The sequence below is a fragment of the Erpetoichthys calabaricus genome, chromosome 12, assembly GCF_900747795.2.
Source record: "Erpetoichthys calabaricus chromosome 12, fErpCal1.3, whole genome shotgun sequence".
NCBI lineage: Eukaryota > Metazoa > Chordata > Cladistia > Polypteriformes > Polypteridae > Erpetoichthys > Erpetoichthys calabaricus.
Window position 1 is genome coordinate 37,350,883 of NC_041405.2, and position 21,937 is coordinate 37,372,819.

Sequence of the window (21,937 nt, forward strand, 5' to 3'; positions counted from 1 at the left end):
ACCATATAAACATATGGTTTCTACTTCGCGGATTTTCTTATTTCGCGGGTGGCTCTGGAACGCAACCCCCGCGATGGAGGAGGGATTACTGTATGTAGATATGTATATGTATATAAATGTTTATGTGTGTGTGTATATTATATATATAATATATATATATATATATATATATATATATATATATATAAAAGACAGCAACACTTATAACAATGACAACACAATTACATTGACAATCATGTTACGTTATTTTTAAAATGTTTCCTTTTTTTTTCATAACCTCTTTAACACACTACTTCTCCGCTGCGAAGCGCGGGTATTTTGCTAGTATATACCGTATTTTTCGCACCATAAGACGCACTTTTTTTTCCCCAAAAGAAGGTTGGAAATGTCTGTGCGTCTTATGGTGCGAATATTGCATCACAGACCATGATGTGTAATACCTGACAAAAGTCGACATCCAGGGCTAGAGGGCGACAAAACTCACTGTTACGTTACAGGCATTCCCTCTGTGCTTGGAGGAATGTTAGACTCATTGACTCGGCATCTAATCCTTGCGTGTGCGTGAGTTGCGATATCTAAACAAATATAAACAAAGGCAAGATAGCGTATACATCTCATGAGGGAGCGAAGCGCATTATCACTGAGTTGGACTCTGGACTCGATAGATTACCAGCCGCTGGACTACTTCAGGCTGTTCTTTCCTGAAGCTGCCTTTCAGCTACTGTCAGACGAGACAAACAGGTATGCAGAGCAATTTTTTGAATTAAGGCTGTGCTTGCACCGCATTCTCATTTTTCAAACTGGAAACCCACAACAAAACACGAGATAGATAGATAGATAGATAGATAGATAGATAGATAGATAGATAGATAGATAGATAGATAGATAGATAGATAGATAGATAGATAGATAGATAGATAGATAGATAGATAGATAGATAGATACTTTATTGAAGGGCTTTGTGGCATTACAAATATAGATGGGACTAGACTGGCGATATAACTTCAGGGAGCATTGGTCCAAACGTGCTTTGTCCCCTGGTGGTTTTGGACAGGTTATGTCGCGTGATGATAGGTACGTGGTGCTGCAAAGTGATTGTGAGCAACTGAGCTTAAAAAATTCTGACACTAGCGATGTGGAGTTCTTGGGGTTTCCATAAAACTAGAAGAATGCTTAAACCTTAAAGTCTCTCCTTATTTGTTAATGACAGTGATGATGTTTCTTAATACCGCTGTTGAATTTACATGGTTGAAATATTATTCTGCTATATTTTATTAAACATATTAGTGCACCATTTGGTTCAGAATATTTTTTTTCTTGTTTTCCTCCTCTAAACCTAGGTGCGTCTAATGGTCAGGTGCGTCTTATGGTGCAAAAAATACGGTATATATATATATATATATATATATACATACATATACACACATACATATACACACATACATGCAGTTTCAATAACATAGAAATCAATATAAACAACATTAACATCATTATCATATGAGAATATGAAGTAATATATAAGAAGCACATTTCATCTATAATAATAAAAGGCAAAGTCCTCACTGACTGACTCACTCACTCACTCACTGACTGACTCATCACTAATTCTCCAACTTCCCGTGTAGGTGGAAGGCTGAAATTTGGCAGGCTCATTCCTTACAGCTTACTTACAAAAGTTAGGCAGGTTTCATTTCGAAATTCAAAGCGTAATGGTCATAACTGGAACATATTTTTTGTCCATACACTGTAATGGAGGAGGCGGAGTCACATATTGCGTCATCACGCCTCTTACGTAATCACGTGAACTAAAAACAAGGAAGAGATTTACAGCACGAGTCACACGCGGGAACGAAGGTAAATGACGTTAATTTTTGACTGTCTTTTAATACTGTGTAAGCATACATATTAACACATGTGCAATTAAACGTGTGCATTTACGGGGTGATTTCTCAGGCTTAAAAGCTCACCTTTTATCAAACGCGGGAACAAAGGTAACTGACGTTGTTCACTGTCTTTTAATACTGTGTAACCATACATATTAACACATGTCCAATTAAACGTGTGCATTTACGGGGTGATTTCTCAGGCTTAAAAGCTCGCCTTTTACTAAAAAAGTAAATGCAAAACTATTTTCAATCAGTTTATTGAAACGCTCCCGTTAAGGATTGCAATAACATATTCGTGAGATAAAAGAACGAAGTAGGAGGAAATGGAGGAACAGCCGCAAACAGCGAAGAGCAAAAAATTTATTAAACAATTGAGAACGGAGCGAGTTAAGCATACAAGCATGTTCATAAGGGAAACAAAGCACGGTGTAAAACGTAAGTTTAAATTAAGTTTATAGAAACGCTCCCGCTGCGGATTGCAATAACATATTCGCGAGATAAAAGTTTAATTAGAAGACACGAGGTATAAACGAACCACACGCCGTGGCGCAACGTTAGGGGCAACAGTTTCAACCATTCTATGATCTGCTTCTCGCAACTGAAAGACGGCACATGGCGGATGTTAGCCGACTTGCTGACCGCAACGTTAGGGGCTTCAAGTATGGCGCTGACGCCACATCTCAGTGCCAACACTTTGCAGACTGTACTTAAAAGACACGCCCTCCTCACTGGACAGTTAAAAACACCAATCAAACTAACGATGACATCAAGTATTACCCAATCAAAACTAGGAAAGGAGGCATCTTCATAAAATGCGTGTGGGATGATTTGCATGAGACGCTGCTTTAAAAAAAAAATGATAAAAAAAATACGGGATAAATCCCGTCCAGTATTGATTCAAAACGGGACGCGCAATTTCATTCTCAAACGCGGCACGATTCCGTATTTTAAAGGACGGGTGGCAACCCTACAGTGCCAGGTAACCACCCATACAATCACATTGTGATTCAGACTAGGAATGCAATAAATGTAATTACCCCGATCTACATACAAGGCGAAAGTCTTGCAACATTCAAAGATGATGGTTTGGGATAATTAGTGCTTATTAAGTACACCATGGAACATAAAAGAGCTTATGAAGCCTTGAACGAAAAAAGCAACATCTCAGAGATCGTACAAAAAAAAAGGAGCAACAGTTTCAACCATTCTATGATCTGCTTCTCGCAACTGAAAGACGGCACATGGCGGATGTTAGCCGACTTGCTGACCGCAACGTTAGGGGCTTCAAGTATGGCGCTGACGCCACATCTCAGTGCCAACACTTTGCAGACTGTACTTAAAAGACACGCCCTCCTCACTGGACAGTTAAAAACACCAATCAAACTAACGATGACATCAAGTATTACCCAATCAAAAGTAGGAAAGGAGGCATCTTCATAAAATGCGTGTGGGATGATTTGCATTAGACGCTGCTTTAAAAAAAAAAATGATAAAAAAAATACGGGATAAATCCCGTCCAGTATTGATTCAAAACGGGACGCGCAATTTCATTCTCAAACGCGGCACGATTCCGTATTTTAAAGGATGGGTGGCAACCCTACAGTGCCAGGTAACCACCCATACAATCACATTGTGATTCAGACTAGGAATGCAATGAATGTAATTACCCCGATCTACATACAAGGCGAAAGTCTTGCAACATTCAAAGATGATGGTTTGGGATAATTAGTACTTATTAAGTACAACATTGAACATAAAACAGCTTATGAAGCCTTGAACCGAAAAAAGCAAGATCTCAGAGATCGTAAAAAAAAAAAAGGAGGTAATGTCGTTTTACTCGCTGTAGATTTTACTCAAACATTACCAGTTATTCCACGAGGGAGACCAGCAGATAAACTCAACGTGTGTTTAAAATCCAGGCTTCTCCCACGGTCGGTTATATGTCGCGTGTTCTCGGGTAGGTACAACAAAAAATGTATACATTTAAGCATGTAATGGGCAAAGAAAAAATGAGGTATACCCGAAGGCACTGCAGTAGTACTCAATGTAACTTTACTTCTTAAATGTTAATGTTTTACTGTTTAATAATTTATACGCTTCTTATATATTGTTCAAATTCTTTTATGAAAATACCAGTGACAGCGCAATGCACGATAACATGGAGTGAATACACCATACGCATCTGCCCACGGCCGCCCTGGTGTGCGCAGATAGGAGTTGATTCTAAAATAAAATAAACATAAAAAGAGTAATACATTCATCACCCATAAAGCGGATAGCAGACGTGACGTATTATATGTGTACCACATTTCAAGTCAATACGTGAAACGGTTTGCAAGCTACATGTGATTTAAAATCCTGGACAGACCAACGAAAAGCCACGGTAGCAAATTATTGAAGAAGATTTTACTGTTTAATAATTTATATTTATATGAAATGTGCTTCTTATATATTACTTCATATTCTCATATGATAGTGATGTTAATGTTGTTTATATTGATTTCTATGTTATTGTAAGTGCATCTATGTGTGTATATGTATGTATGTATGTGTATATATATATATATATATATATAATATATATATATATATAAAATATATATATATAAAAAATATATGTGTATATGTATATATAATATATCTGTATATGTGTGTGTATATGTGTATATGTATATATATATGACAGCAACACTCATAACAATGACAACACAATTACATTCACAATCATGTTACGTTATTTTTAAAATGTTTCCTTTACTTTTTCATAACCTCTTTAACACACTACTTCTCCGCTGCGAAGCGCGGGTATTTTGCTAGTATAAATATAAATTATTAAACAGTAAAATCTTCTTCTGTAATTTGCTACCGTGGCAATTTGTGTGTCTGTCCAGGATTTTAAATCACCTGTAGCTCGCAAACCGTTTCACCTATTGACTTGAAATCTGGTACACATATAGTACGTCACGTCTACTATCCGCTTTATGGGTGATGATTGTATTACTCTTTTTATCTTTATTTTATTTTATTGTAGAATCAACTCCTATCTGCGCACACCAGGGCGGCCGTGGGCGGATGCGTATGGTGTATTCACTCCATGTTATCGTGCATTGCGCTGTCACTGGTATTTTGATAAAAGAATTTGAACAACATATAAGAAGCGTATAAATTATTAAACAGTAAAACATTAACATTTAAGAAGTAAAGTTAGATTAAGTACTACTGCAGTGCCTTCGGGTATACCTCATTTTTTGTTTGCCCATTACATGCTTAAATGTATACATTTTTTGGTGTACCTACCCGAGAACACGCGACATATAACCGAGCGTGGGAGAAGCATGGATTTTAAACACGCGTTGAGTTCATCTGCTGGTCTCCCTCGTGGAATAACAGGTAATGTTTGACTAAAATCTACAGCGAGTAAAACGACATTACCTCCTATTTTTTTTTTTACGATCTCTGAGATCTTGCTTTTTTCGGTTCAAGGCTTCATAAGCTCTTTTATGTTGTATGGTGTACTTATCCCAAACCATCATCTTTGAATGTTGCAAGACTTTCGCCTTGTATGTAGATCGGGGTAATTACATTCATTGCATTCCTAGTCTGAATCACAGTCTGATTGTATGGGTGGTTACCTGGCACTGTAGGGTTGCCACCCGTCCTTTAAAATACGGAATCGTGCCGCATTTGAGAATGAAATTGCGCGTCCCGTTTTGAATCAATACTGGACGGGATTTGTCCCGTATTTTTTTTATCATTTTTTTTAAAGCAGCGTCTCATGCAAATCATCCCACACGCATTTTATGAAGATGCCTCCTTTCCTACTTTTGATTGGGTAATACTTGATGTCATCGTTAGTTTGATTGGTCTTTTTAACTGTCCAGTGAGGCAGGCGGGTGTTTTAAGTAGAGTCTGCAAACTGTTGGCACTGAGATGTGGCGTCAGCGCCAGAGTTGAAGCCCCTAACGTTGCGGTCAGCAAGTCGGCTAACATCCGCCATGTGCCGTCTTTCAGTTGCGAGAAGCAGATCATAGAATGGTTGAAACTGTTGCCCCTAACGTTGCGCCACGGCGTGTGGTTCGTTTATACCTCGTGTCTTCTCATTAAACTTTTATCTCGCGAATATGTTATTGCAATCCGCAGCGGGAGCGTTTCTATAAACTTAATTTAAACTTACGTTTTACACCGTGCTTTGTTTCCCTTATGAACATGCTTTTATGCTTCACTCGCTCCCTTCTCAATTGTTTAATTAATTTTTTGCTCTTCGCTGTTTGCGGCTCTTCCTTCATTTCCTCCTACTTCGTTCTTTTATCTCGCGAATATGTTATTGCAATCCTTAACGGGAGCGTTTCAATAAACTGATTGAAAATAGTTTTGCATTTACCTTTTTAGTAAAAGGCGAGCTTTTAAGCCTGAGAAATTACCCCGTAAATGCACACGTTTAATTGCACATGTGTTAATATGTATGGTTACACAGTATTAAAAGACAGTGAACAACGTCAGTTACCTTTGTTCCCGCGTTTGATAAAAGGCGAGCTTTTAAGCCTGAGAAATCACCCCGTAAATGCACACGTTTAATTGCACATGTGTTAATATGTATGCTTACACAGTATTAAAAGACAGTCAAAAATTAACGTCATTTACCTTCGTTCCCGCGTTTGACTCGTGCTGTAAATCTCTTCCTTGTTTTTAGTTCACGTGATTACGTAGGAGGCGTGATGACGCGATACGTGACTCCGCCTCCTCCATTACAGTGTGTGGACAAAAAATATGTTCCAGTTATGACCATTACGTGTAGAATTTCGAAATGAAACCTGGCTAACTTTTGTAAGTAAGCTGTAAGGAATGAGCCTGCCAAATTTCAGCCTTCCACCTACACGGGAAATTCGAGAATTAGTGATGAGTGAGTCAGTCAGTCAGTCAGTCAATCAGTCAGTCAGTGAGTCAGTGAGGGCTTTGCCTTTTATTAATATGTATAGATATATTTTATGATCTGTATAGGGCAGCACGGTGGCGCAGTGGTAGTGCTGCTGCCTTGCGGTAAGGAAACCTGGGTTCGCTTCCTGGGTCCTCCCTGCATGGAGTTTGCATGTTCTCCCCGTGTCTGCGTGGGTTTCCTTCTGGTGTTCTGGTTTCCTCCCACAGTCCAAAGACATGCAGGTTAGGTGGATTGGCGATTCCAAATTGGCCCTAGTGTGTGCTTGGTGTGTGTGTGTGTGTGTGTGTGTGTGTGTGTGTGTGTGTGTGTGTGTGTGTGTGTGTGTCCTGCAGTGGGTTGGTGCCCTGCCCAGGATTTTTTCCTGTCTTTGCGCCGTGTTGGCTGGGATTGGCTCCAGCAGACCCCTGTGACCCTGTGTTCGGATTCAGTGGGTTGGAAAATGAGTGGATGGATGACCTGTATAGTACATTTCGGAAAACATTATGGCACTGATGCAGCATTATTCATATTATTCATATTCACTCGCATGCCTTCTTGCACTTGTAATCAGTGATCGCGATTTTTTTTTCCGATCTTGCCCAAGCAGTCTCCACTTTTTGGTACATGGTGGTGGTGCACGAACAGCGTCAGATCGGGTGTGAATTTATACTGCCGCTGTTAGTTAGAGTCCGATCAGAAGGGGGGGGGGGGGGGAGGGGGCGTGAGGGAGAGCGTGAACGTGACTGAGAGAATAAAACTGAAAAAAGCTAACTTTTACAAAAAACATGCATTTACAGCTGATCTGACGCTGTTCGTTTTCAAATAATATTGCATTAGTGCGACAATGTTTTCTGATTCATACTATTCAGGTCATAAAATGATTTCTTCAAAATGTCACATATATTTGTCTCTTTCTTTTTTGCCCGGTGCAGCGTTGACATCGTGCACCAGAAAGCGTGAGCTTATTCAGTGCGAGCATGAGCACGCAGGTGGCAGGTTTCTTGTGCTACCACATGCTTGACTTGGCGGCGATCAACGGACATGCATGGGGGCCACTGAGAAAAGAAGAGTGTTCATGGCTCACCTTGCAGAGGAGCTTTGTCATCATTTCTTACAAGAGAAGGTGATGAATAAAGCAAAAGAGGATGCAACATCGACAAGCTTCTGTTCCAAGACTGACGCTTCCCCAGACCCTTTAGTGTAATACAGTAATCCCTCGCGGTCGGCCTTGGAACCTATCTCCCGCGATAACTGAATTTCCGCGAAGTAGGGACACCATATTTATTTTATTATTTAACGTGTATTTGGACATTTTTAAACCCTCCCTGTATTGTTTACAACCCACCCTTTACTCTATTAATAACAGGGACAACTGCTAAGCAATATGAAATCGGTAGATAAGTTTACACTTACTGTATAGCGAAGTACACGTAGCTATATTTGACGTGATGATGGTGATGAATATGCTGCGCAGTAAAAATGATGACGATGAAGGTGATAATCCCCTGAATGCAGTAGCAAGAGCACGTTAATGCTGAATGAGTGAGATGAGACTTCCTGGTTAATGCAGCACTCCGTCGCTGAGCCAATCAGCAGCACACAGGAACTTAACTGCGTGCTCTGATTGGGTAGCTGCTTAGCCATCCGCCAATAGCATCTCTTGTATGAAATCAACTGGGCAAACCAACTGAGGAAGCAAATACCAGAAGTAAAAAGACCCATTGTCCGCAGAAACCAGCGAAGCAGCGAAAAATCCGCGTTATATATTTAGATATGCTTACATATAAAATCCGCGAAGTCGTGAATCCGCGAAAAGTGAACCGCGAAGTAGCGAGGGATTACTGTAGTAACCACAGCATAGAGAGAAGTGTGTGCATTGCAACAGGTACACATGTCCTAAATGTAGAAAGGACAGTCCTTGGGTGTGTGGGAACTGTTAACATGTGAATCTGATGATTGTATATAGCGCAGAACTGACCTCACTGTACTATTCTTTCCTCTGCATGTCCTGGAGTACAAAAGAAACAGCACCGTGCACCAAAATGTGAAGGCTGCATGGCCAAGATGGGTAAAAGAAAAAAGAAAACGCGGTCACTGATTACAAGCGCAAGAAGGCATGTGAATGAATATGAATATGTTTTCGAAAATGTACTATACAGGTCATAAAATGAGTTATTCTAAACATCATATATACTTATGTCTTTGTTTTTTTGTCAGTGCGGCTTTGACATCATGGACCATAAAGTGCATACTAATTCAGCATAAGCAGGAACACTCAATAAAACTGAATAAAAAAAATTCAAGTGACGGTGAGATACAAAGAAGGCAAATTCACCAGTGTTTGTCGGCTTTTATCCCTCCAGATCAGAGAATTTCCAGTTCCATTGTCTCAAAACACCACTCACATCTACAGTTATTCCCAGTTTCAGATAAAAAGTAACCGCGTCAGATCTTGGGCGGGGGTGGGTGTTGTATCGTGATCATGACTGAGACAATAAAAGCGGAAAAAAACAGTAACTTTTACAAGCACTAGACATTTACACTGGCTGTTACAGACACAAATCAAATGTATGTTTTTATTGTATAATAATAACAATAAGAGCAGCTCACTACTCAAAACGGTAAATTTGCTGGGGAGCTGGTTTTGAACTCACGGCCTCTGGATCATAGGTCGGTAGATTTTACCGCTGCACCATGGAAGCTGTCGTATTGTACTTGCACCTTTTGTGAAAGTGTTTATTTGTATTTGGCCATCAGTCTTCACACATTATACAGTTCATATCTACATTTTGTCATTTATTACTAAAACATGAAATACATTTCTGTTTTAACGATGTGTTTACATAGATTGTTGTAGACACAAAACACACATCAAATTATTTCCCCTTACAATTCTGGGTAGCTCACTCCCAGATAATCAATCAAGGCAGGAACTGGGAGAACTTCTTGCCCATTCTGAGGCAGTGGGGGGATGGTATAGCAGGCTGCTTGGGCTTATCGAATCATTTACAAGACAAAAGAGGCTGATGGAGAGGTGCGAAGGGATTTAAGGTGGGCTGGGTTTACGAGTTTTTTCGTTGACTCTGGTAATTCTAGTGTTAAGAGAAATAGTTGTCAGTACCTTTAGGGAGTGTATTGAGTTTTATTTTTTATTTATTTTAAGAAAAAACGTTAACAGTCTTGCAACCATTGTTTTAATAGTATCTTACTTCTCATTGTTTTTTGAAACAGTAGTAGTGTTAGCAATGATAGTTTGATTAAATGTTTTTAGGACTTTGACCATATTCCTGTCTGAGTGAAAGATCTCACTCTCTGCATAGATTTCTACATACATTCCTGCTGAAGTGTCTGACTTACATGGTCAGTTTAGTGCATATAGGTTCAACTTCAGCAATAGTTTAGCCAATTGCTGAGACCAGATGTTGTGCACTTACAATCCATGGTAAAACAAGAGATCTTGCAAAGAATTTAATACCTTCCTTTTCAACCTTTATCTGAGCTGCAGTGTTTTTAATTAAGCATTCATCTGTTATATGAACATTGTTTTAATATTTTGAGTAACATGAGCTGTGGATGGATGTTTGTGTAATTATGCATGCATGTAAACTTCACTCAGAAGTTGCTTTCAGCTGCTTTGTAGTGTTCTGGTGATTGACATCTGTAACTGACCCAGATGGCCACACAGTGTTTCCCACATTTTTATTACCTTCTTTGACAGTGCAGTGTTATGGTTTATTTTGGAAAGATCACTCGACAGTACAGCACATTATTGGAAAAAAAAATACAAGGAAAATACAAAAAAATATGTTTCTGCCGCTGTAGCATTCATTTGCTGGGTTCACCCCGGTTAGCCAGGTACTGGTGAAGAAATTGTTGCATCTGGATTACCTTCTGGAAATCAACCTCATTTAGTCACCTTTTACAACACACAAGAGGTACAGTGACCTTATTCTATCCCCAGGACACAGAGTTAAAGAAAATGGTAAATGAATAATAGCCAAATAAAAGTCATATGGAATCATACTGTATGTCTGTGCACTGTTGAACTGTATAGTGGATTCAGAAAATATTCAGACTCTTCCAATTTCTACATGCTGCAGTGTGTAGTAAATTTCATTTTAAATGAATAAATTTGCCATCACTCTAAACTCAATAACCCCTAATAACAAAGTGAAAACATTATTTCAGAAAGATTTTTAATTTGTTAAAAAATCAAAAAAACTAAATTTCTCATTCATATAAGTATTCAGACACTTAATTCAGTATTGTGTAGTAGCCTCTTTGACAGCAATGATAGCTTCAAGTCTTCTTGGGTAAGTGTCTACATGGTTTGTTCATCTATATTTGTTAATTTTACACCATTCTTCCCGGCAGATCCTCTCAAACCCTGTTAGATTGGATCGAAAGTGTCTGTAAATTGTCATCTTCAGGTCTCTCCACAAATGTTTTAAGTGGGTTAAGGGTTTGATTTTTGCTGGGCAACTTGAGGAGAATCAGAGACTTGTCCCAAAGTGACTCCAGCATTATCTTGGCTGTATGCATGTGACGGTCCAGGTTAGGTCCAAACTCCTTGGTTGCTTCTGCAAGTCTTTTCAACCCGTAATCATTGATAGTCGTAGATCAGAATGAGCCGGACAAATGAGAACACATACATACGGCAAGGGGTTGGTGAAAAAGTGTACGGTGCTTTTATTAAAACCAGTGTCCAAAATTCAGTGAAGTGTAAAAACAAATCTTCAGTAAATAAATAATCCAGTACAATCCAGTGAATGTAAAGGTTAAAAGTAATCAAATAAATATATTCCAATACAATGAGGTTAAAATAAAGGGCAACCATATTCTCTTTTAAAACCTTAGTCTACCTGGCTTACCCTTTTCAGATTTCTCAGCACAAGATGTCCACCAGCAAGAGCAGATAATCCTTAACTTCCTTAGCATTACATTTTTTTGACTTGAAAGATGACATTTTTATTAAATCTCATCTTTCTACTATAAAACGTGTAAAACTCTACAAGTACAAAGTAAGAAGTGTAGAAAGTATAATGATACAAATAATAATAATAATGATGAATAATAATAATATGAACAGCACACTGCACATTTGGATTCACCAAAATTATTTCTCTTTCACTGACTGTTTCAATTTCACTGCCTGAAGACAGACTCACCTCATCATCACTGCTGATGAGAGGAGATTCTTCCAAGATGCCATTATGAGGCTAGGAGAAAACACATCTACACAGTTTCCCAGGTAACGCTCAGGCCTTATTCTTATGCAACATATGCCTTGTGATAAGAAAGAGTCAAAGACATCATAGAGATTTGGGGCAGCCACCTGTATATTGTTTTTCCTGGCTGCAAAAGTTTGAATTGAAGTAGCACGATGTGCATAGAACAGAGTCCAGAACAGAACTTATTGCATGGAGACAAGATGGCGGTTTTAACTAATAAAACAAGAAATTACGTCATTAGCCAGGTTTCCATCCAAGGAGTTTTTGCGAAAAAATATTTAGCGCTTCAAATTTTTTTACCGATATAGCTGATGGAAATGCTAATTATCGATAAAATGTTGTACATGTCGACATAATATTTTTCCGTTTAACTTTAGCGCATAAATTCCATATCGATACTTCAGATGTCGCAAAAACTACATTGGAAACACTTTTTGTCGGAAAAAAGGGCTTTAGCGCAAATAAATGTGTCACATTTTCATCACGTGCAATCAAAACGAGAATGGCGGAGCGGTTCACATGGTCTGATGAAGAGTTTTTTTTTTGATTAAACGTCGTTATTTTGTATTAATTCAAATTTCAGTTTTAATTAAAAACCTTAAGGGAAGCAGGTTACAGTACTAATTCAGTTGTTATCGCACTGAGAAGGGATGTTGAAAGGTAGGCTCTCCTGTACAGATCCGATGCTGCAAACACAGCTGCATCGTGGGCACTTCCAGGAGTGCCAACGCAAATGTCTCGTATGATGCACCTGTCATCAACAAGGGCCTGGAGAACAATAGATGGCCACCCTTTGCGATTAATGTAATCGCGGTAGCCTTCCGTCGGGGGAAGAATAGGCACATGCGTGCCATCCAGCGCACCGTAAATCTGTGGCACAAGATGCACCAAGGAATTGCGGTATGCAATTTCATTGGCCTCCGCTACAGTCGGAAGTCTGATATAACGCCGCATTTATTTTTCTTTAATAGCGGTGCACACAGCATATACACATCGATGGACGGTAGTTTTACTAACCCCGAAAGTTTCTCCAACTACTCTATACAGTACTCGGTGCAGGTTGCCAGCTTGTAAAGGGCGATGGCAATCCGCTTTAAGGTGGGAACCGGTGGTCGGTGGCAACCTGTGATGGGCGCAACATCAGGATTGATGAATCCACACAACATCTCAAACGTCGGCCGTGTCATTATAAAATGTTGCAGCCAGAGATTTTCTGTGAAGTGTCTCTCCACCACCTCCTCCCAGAAGGTCTTATTCCGTCGTCTCTCCCATACCCGTGGGTTTCGTCGCACTGGGGTACTTTCTTCGAGCTCTAGGGCTATCAGACAAGCAACTGCTTCATTCTGCTGTCGTCTTCGGATATTATGTACAATTGCAATTATTTGTGAAACTGAAATAACAGTAAGCTGGCAAATTTCAAAAAACTGTCTGAATAATCTCTCCATTTCTTTCTTTAGTGGAGGGGGTGTAACGTGAAAAACAAAAGTTAAATAATTTGCGACATACACAAAATTATGTATGGAAACGGCTCAAGGGCAGATTTTTTTCGCGATACAACAAAACTTATGCGACAGTTCGTTTTGGGGGGGGGATGACGTCATCACGCACACCATTTTATCGATAAAAAGCCAGTTTGATGGAAACAGGCTGGAGACAGCAAATTTCGCACATTTTTTTTACGTATATTCTGTTTGTCGATAACAAAATGTCGCAAAAAACTGGATGGAAACTTAGCTATTGGCACCAGAACCGGAAGTGATGTCTTCATGACCGGAAGTGATGTCCTCATGATCAGAAGTGACATCGTCGGTGCCGGAACTGGAAGTGACATTTTCTTGACTGGAAGTGACGTCATTGTCGGCTCCAGAACCAAGTAGGATTTCCTGAGAATAGTCTGCAAGAGACTGAGAGAGACAGCACACTCCATCGCCCCCTAGTCTGGCGTATAATTACTATTTTCTAGGCCCTTTAGCTGTTTCCCATTCACGTGTGTGACAGCCTATACCGTTGCTGGAGTAACACTCAGCACTAACGCTTTTAACTGTTTTTACAGCCAGAGTGATGCTTGAATCTATTGCTAAGAAGGTTAATCCAGGTTAATTGCCAGACCTTTGGCTTTTACAGGGCGCCATGCCAAGCTTTACTCCCTTGCCTTCTGCTGCAACTTCTCAGCCTTACACAGGAGTCCTCCTGGAGTGATTGGTATCTCCTGCTTACAGGCTGCTCAGCAGGAGCAGCCCTTAGCCCCCTCTTTGAGTGTAGGCCACATGCTTTTCTCCTGGGGCTCACTTTCCTGTTCACCTGCTTCCCCACACAAGTTGCACCATCCTGTTCCTGTCCTTTTCTCTCTTTCCTTTCAGTTAACCTCCATTACATCTCCTTGTCTTTGCATACATTTTTCAACAAGACCCACTTTAGGATAATTGCAGTTAGCTGGAACCTATCCGGCCACAACTGGGTTTCAGGGCTGGAGTAGTCTGGTATGAAGAGTCCATCCATTGCAGAGCCCATTCACAAGCCCATCCAATCTAGTTCAGTTTTGAATCACCATTCAACCTAAGAACTGACCAGAATTCCTGGAAGAAAATCTGCTCATGAATAAGTTAACAAACAAACAAATAAATAAATAAAGTAGAATTAAAGTACTACAGTAAGGACATCTAGTGAGATAAAAGTGTTCTTGAATCTACTGATCCTTGCTTTAACAGTGCAGTAGCGCTGGGCAGAAGAAGAGGAAAAAACAGTTTTTGGCCCAAATGGATAGGATCCGAAATGATAAATTAGATTTGGATCGCACCTCTGTTGCCACATGCCTCTACCGAAAGGCCCTGCTTCCCACAGTAGTTTTATGTTTCTTGAGATTTTTAAGCATACAAACATTTTGCAATCTCAGTATATTGAGTAGTGAGGGGGCTTAAGGCATTTTACAAGTAGGTGGTCAAAAGAAGGGTCTTAAAATTGACTTTAAAATTTATAGGAACCCAGTGTAACCACACTAAAACTGTGATGTTATGATTATAATTACAAGTTCTAGTCATAATTTTTTCAATAGATTGAATTAGCTTTAGATGAATAAGTGAAGAACACCTTTTCTGTGTTGTGCATGCTAAGAAATCTTGTTCATTTTTGCAATATTTGTCATTTTGAAGGAAAAAAAAGTCCTGGTTAATTTGAAAATGACACAAATAAGATTCATTCACAATCAGACACTTAAACAAAAGTGACTGGTTTCACAAGAATTTAGAGCTGTCAGTATAGCCCTGGCAAATAGTTTCCACACATCCATGGTATACCCCCAAGGAAGAAGTTAAGCTGGGAGTCACTGGTATATATATTAAATTTAGTATTGTGTGCTGCCAGGTTTGGTTCCAGACCCAGCTAACTTGCATTGTACATTAAGTAGATTTGAGCATGTTATTTTTGATGTTTCTGATTTGTCTCTTAATAGTAACATGAAAAGAGGAAAAAGTATTCCAAAAGTACAGATATGAGCCTTGAGAGACACTAAAGTGTCAAGATAAATTATGTGAACCCTTTGGAAATTACTGCATTTATGTATATATTTGTCTTAGATAAAGATCAGACCATATTTTAAGTTACAATAATGGGTTAACAGTCTTTTTAAATTAGTGATGCAAAAATTATTGTATTGTTCTTGTACATATTGAATACATCATTTAGACATCACAGGTGTAGGCTGAGAAAAGTATTTGAATCACTGTGCTGATGACTTCAATTAAGGCTATTTTGAGTCAGGAGTTGACAAACGTTGAGTCCAATCAATGAAATAAGATTAGATGAGTGGTTTAGAGATACTTTGACTTACAGAAATATTCAAAACAGTTTGTGTTTGTTATTTACAAGAAGCATCTGCTGATGTGAAGCATGCCTTGCATAAAAGATCTCAGAATAAATCCGGAAAGGGTCAATGTAGTGAAGTGTGAAATGAGTGATATGTAGCATATAAGTTGATAAATATTTTATATGTCTTTATTTGTAAGCTAGGTAAACTAAATGTAATAGCTGATAATGTTTCAGGAGGCAGTTTTTACTGTGCATGTTAATGTGAAATTATTTTCAGGATTTAGGGTATGCCTTTACCTGCAGGGAACAAACTACTCTTTTCTAGGAAAAGACTGATCTTGAATTTCACAGTGCAGCCTAGCTTATTAGTCATTGCAATGAACCCAACCACAGACATTAACCTAATCCCCAAGCAATGGCCTCAGAATCTGCATCCTCTTAAGTAAGGTGTATTTAGTTTAGGGGTTCCTCACAGTTTATTTTCCACCTCTTGTCAGTATCCCCAGTTTAGCTTGTTTTTCCATGATCTTTCTATGAGAAACCTTAGCAGTGTTCTTCTTTCTTTTTTAAAGATATTAGATGTTTTACTAGAACCCCCTTGAACCCATCCAAAAATCATTTTTAATGGCTTCACCAGTTTGCACACATGAACCTTTATTTCAGCTACTGTTGCAGGTACCTCTAATTCAAATCTAGGTACTCTTCTGCTGACACTAACCCTTTTTTAAAGATACTAGATGTTTTACTAGAACCCCCTTGAACCCATCCAGGTACTCTTCTGCTGACACTAACCCTTTTTTAAAGATACTAGATGTTTTACTAGAACCCCCTTGAACCCATCCAAAAATATTTTTTAATGGCTTCACCAGTTTGCACACATGAACCTTTATTTCAGCTACTGTTGCAGGTACCTCTAATTCAAATCTAGGTACTCTTCTGCTGACACTGCTAGGAAGGTCTTTTCCTTCAACCCTCACCTCTGGTATCCACCTGTAGGTCCTAAGGTCATTGCCATGACAGGCAATAACTTTTTCACCACAGTCCCTTGTAGCTGTCTCCACTACTGAAGCCTGGAAGAGGGCACATCTGGACTCAACCTCCCGTGCCTCTGCAGAGATACTTGAAGAGCTCTTCCAGAGGTGGGGATTAAGCTCCTTATGTATGAATGTAGCTGCTAGTTGTTCCTAGCACATCTTTATTTCCCAGTTAGCTCTTCTAGGTCTGCCTGGCATGCCCATCAGCACCTCTTTCTCTCTATAGGAGTTTCCAGAACATATATCCTGAGATCATATGACACAACTACAAATTTGGTCGTTGACCTTTGGCCAAAATACAACAAAGTTTGTTTTTTTTTTTTTTTTTAAAACATTCCATGACTAGTACAAAAATCCATCAATTTACTGATTGCATTCAGATGCAGTTGTGCAATATGAATCAGTACACATGAACATTCTCTGCTTCATAGTGATCATTTTAAGAATTTTGTTTCATATATGGATACAATTATAAGCCACATTTGGAGATTGATTTTCTTTAGTAAAATTTCAAATATAGCTTCATTTCACAAAGCAAGTGTCCTTTGTTTTATTTTTTTAATATTTTTATGTGCACTCATGTTGGCTTCATTAGCTGTTGGCAGCTCACGCATTTCCCAGAATACCTACTGGATACTCAAATCCACCATAGGCAAAAAAAATATGTTTGAACAGCTGAAATAGGTACACTCCCAAGATACACTGGGACCAAGCTAATGTTTAAACCCCCAAGATTTTTTGCCCATTCATTTCCCAACCATCTAAAACTGACAATAATATAAAAGATAAATTATTCCTTCAGTAGATTTGAGACTGTATGGTCAATCACTTAAACAAGAGCAGGTGGCGAAATGTTCAGGAATGTGGTTGGACAAAAGTTAATCTGGAGGATATATGTGAATAAAATAACAGAGAAATGTAAGAAAGCCATTAATGTTCTCAGGGGGTTTAGTTGGGTGTTATTAGGGTGCAAATAAGAAGTCTCTTAAACAGCTGTATATTGCAACTATTAGAATTATAATTGATTATAAGTGCTTTGCATATGGGTCAGCATAACATGCAGTATTAAAACCCCTTGATACAAGGTCAGGCTTTGAGAATATGAAATGCTATGCAATCTTCTCCAATATTGGCAATATACGTAGAAATGGAGGAGATACCTATGTATTTACACATAGCAATTTATCAGGATTAATGTGAAGAAACACAACAGCAGACATCCAGTAACAGTGACAGTAGAAGACTGTTGGAAACACCACAGTAATAAGTAATTTTGCATTAAAATTTGCAGAAATGTCATGTTTGAGTTCATCATAGAGGTACTGTTAACTTATTTTTACATGGAAAATCAACAAAACATTTAATTTTGATATTGGGTGTCTAAAATTCTGTACATGTCTATACCTACAATGCAAGGTTCATTTATGGTATAAAATGTATTTACAGTTCAGTAAATTTGTTTTAGTTTTCATTATGTTTTAAAATTTGTAATGTTAAAAGGAGTATTATTTTGGATATGCTTGCCTTTGCAAGGTTTGTAATAGTGTTTCTCATTTCTCTTTTAGGAAAAGCACAATTGTAAGGTTGCTTTTTCGGTTTTATGAACCCCAAAATGGAAATATCTACATAGCTGATCAGAATATAAAAGATGTCAGTCTGGAAAGCCTAAGAAAAATAATCGGAGTTGTTCCACAGGTAAGTAAGATAAGAAAAGTAGATCAGTTAAGGTATTCACCACCTAGGATAGATTAAAGATAATCTTTTATTATATATTTGTACTTATAAAGTCCCAACTTAGCCAACAATTCTTCATCTCTTAAAGTGTATGAAAAGAGATAATAATTCTTACCTTTCTCGTGAAGGATAGGCACTTTTTTTGTGTAATTATTCCTTGACAGCTAATTTTGTAGCACACCAGTTGCATTTACCTACACTTCCGAGGCAAAGCTGGAGACAGTATTACACCTAATGAATGCTATCTTTTTGCAGCATGAGTACACATAATTCCTGTTAAGTATGATATAATTAAAACAAACATATTGCTGGTTGTAGAACAAGTCATTGAGAAGCTTGAGCCAACAATGCAAGTAATTTGAGGCGTATTTTAAGCTTGAATCATTTTTTAGGTTATACTACAATTTTCTTTGACTACCAAAAATAATGATACAAATGTGTCTAAATTAAAACATTTATTATATGGTAATGGGGGGAGTGTATTGTATTTTATCATTTAGTTACATGTACCAATTGAAAGATATTCAGGGGATGACCAGTTATGTTCTGGGCGAGAGGTTTATAGTACAGTCTTTTTCAGATTTTGCCAAGCCTTTTTTTTTGACTTCACCTAAATTTTTTTTTCAAACTGACCTTAACTCAGTCTTGCTTGCATCTCTACAAATTCATGATTGTACACTGACACTATATTATCAGTAAATAAAATCTTTGTCATTATGAATAGAAAGGTTAGGATTCCTAAATCTCCTTAAGTAGAAAAAAAAAATCATGGAGTATAGGAAAGTGTATTGTCCAAAGAAATAATAGGAAATCTTATACCAACTTTTAATGTTGTCAAAATCCTTGCAAGATGAGGTGTTACTTAGGCTTTTTCTTGTAACAAATTATGGGATTGCATTGTGTTCATACTTACTCAGTTGGTACACAGATAGTCCTTGCACCATGGTTTTGGACTCTACAATTTTACTTACCAGTTAATCAGAGAACAGAATCATTAGAACAAGTGCAGTGTAGTGTGTAAGAAATACAGTGCCATCTAAGAACACTAACTGCTTGTCTCATCAGTGATTTTCGATTTTATTTTTCTATCTTTGTGCCAGAGGAGCTAATGCAGAATTTTAATAGGATTTTTGCCCTTCCCCACATAGGCCTGCAAGTTGGAGTCCAGGGAATACATGTTTTTATGTCTTCATCCTCAGTTATGTCAGATTCTTTTTTTTTTTTTACCCTAAGTTCTTGTCAATAAGCCGCGGCTTATCTAAGGAAAAAAGTTGTGAAAATGAAAAAATAGAATATCGGCTTATACATAAGTCCGGCTTATACATCCATCGCGGGGGTTGCGTTCCAGAGCCACCCGCGAAATAAGAATATCCGCGAAGTAGAAACCATATGTTTATATGGTTATTTTTATATTGTCATGCTTGGGTCACAGATTTGCGCAGAAACACAGGAGGTTGTAGAGAGACAGGAACGTTATTCAAACACTGCAAACAAACATTTGTCTCTTTTTCAAAAGTTTAAACTGTGCTCCATGACAAGACAGAGATGACAGTTCCGTCTCACAATTAAAAGAATGCAAACATATCTTCCTCTTCAAAGGAGTGAAGCAAACAAATCAATATGTCTGTTTGGCTTTTAAGTATGCGAAGCACCGCGGCACAAAGCTGTTGAAGGCGGCAGCTCACACCCCCTCCGTCAGGAGCAGACAAAGAGAGAGAGAGGGAGAGTTTTTTTTCAGTCAAAAATCAATACGTGCCCTTCGAGCTTTTAAGTATGCGAAGCACTGTGCAGCATGTCTTTTCAGGAATCAGCTTTACAAAAGATAGCAACGTGAAGATAATCTTTCAGCATTTTTAGACGAGCGTCCGTATCATCTAGGTGTGCAAACAGCCCCCCTGCTCAATCCCCATACGTCAGGATCACAGATAGTCAGCACAAGAGAGACAGAAAAGTAAGCCGGGTAGCTTCTCAGCCATCTGCCAATAGCGTCCCTTGTATGAAATCAACTGGGCAAACTAACTGAGGAAGCATGTACCAGAAATTAAAAGACCCATTGTCCGCAGAAATCCGCGATATATATTTAAATATGCTTACATATAAAATCACAATTTAAATGACCGCTACGCGCTCGTGTTGACTCGGCGATGCCCAGAGCAGAAAGAACGCGCTCCGGCCGCTCCAACCGCGCCATGCGGGGAGTGAGAGAGACGCCAATATCTCACACTCTCTCCCCCCTTAAAGAAATTAAATGGGCGCGAGTGAGACCACTGACCTCCCTCCCTTCTATTAGTTATAGGTTATAGTACGTTCGGCTTATCCATGAGTCCGGCTTATCTATGATACGATTTTATTTTAAAAATTCGTATGATTTTTGGTCTCCGGCTAATACATGAGTCCGGCTTATAGACAAGAACTTAGGGTAATAGGAAAGCCACCATACTGCAAAGTCCTACTTAAAATGGTTGTGCTTTTAACTTATTAGATTTCTCTCTGCATTTATTTTCTAGTTTTCTTTCATTCTAGCATTGGCATTAGAAACCAATGGGAAAGATAGATATTTTAGACCAGTGAAATCACTTTAGGTAAGTCAGCATACGTAATAAAATGAGTCCTAGACAAAATCAATTTATATTTAAGTAAATCTACATGATATGAATACATAATTCCTACTTTTCAAGTGACATTAATAGGTAAGTTTAGTAAACAATCATGGTACATATTAATTTGCCACAGAAAATTGTGTTCTAACCTGAAGTGTTTTTTTTTTTAAATAAATTTTAACAATTCTTTGTCTGTTCTACAGCTTAAAATGTGATTAAAAGTTACACAGGTCCATAGATCAATGAAAAGCCTTAAAGTTACTGAATATGTTAATTTTTAAGCCAAGTATCGAGTATTGATCTGCATATTAAGATTACATACATATTGCAAAACAACGTATCCATGTCATTTTAAGAAGCGAAAAAGCACAAATCAAAACACTGTTCCAACATTCAGCCATTTTAAAATGAGACTACACATTTTACTGCACTGCTGTTCTTTTTTCACTCAGAAAATCATCACCAAGCATTTTTATTGACATTATTGAATGCTGATGCCTGCATATGAATTGCTGTGTATGTTCTGTAGACATCTTAAAAAAAAAAAAAATATCATGCATATGATTCCTTATGTTCTTTCACTATACAGAAGCATGTTTAATTATTTTGATGGCTGCTTCCACTGTGCAACGACATACACTCCAAGCTGCTCCATCATTGTGTCTGCTAATACACACTTGCAGTTCCACTTCACTCCACTCACACCTGGACAGGGGCAATTTGTATACCTCTC

The 21,937-nt window shown here is 38.4% G+C and overlaps 1 protein-coding gene across 1 annotated transcript in view; it reads left to right on the forward strand.

The window, feature by feature from the left end:
• Window positions 1-21,937, forward strand: part of abcb7 (ATP-binding cassette, sub-family B (MDR/TAP), member 7) — a 206,700-nt gene that overhangs the window by 109,246 nt on the left and 75,517 nt on the right. Inside the window, exon 11 of the mRNA XM_028815415.2 lies at window positions 18,436-18,565. Coding sequence (XP_028671248.2) covers window positions 18,436-18,565 — 130 coding nt within the window. The remainder of the gene's footprint in view (window positions 1-18,435; window positions 18,566-21,937) is intronic.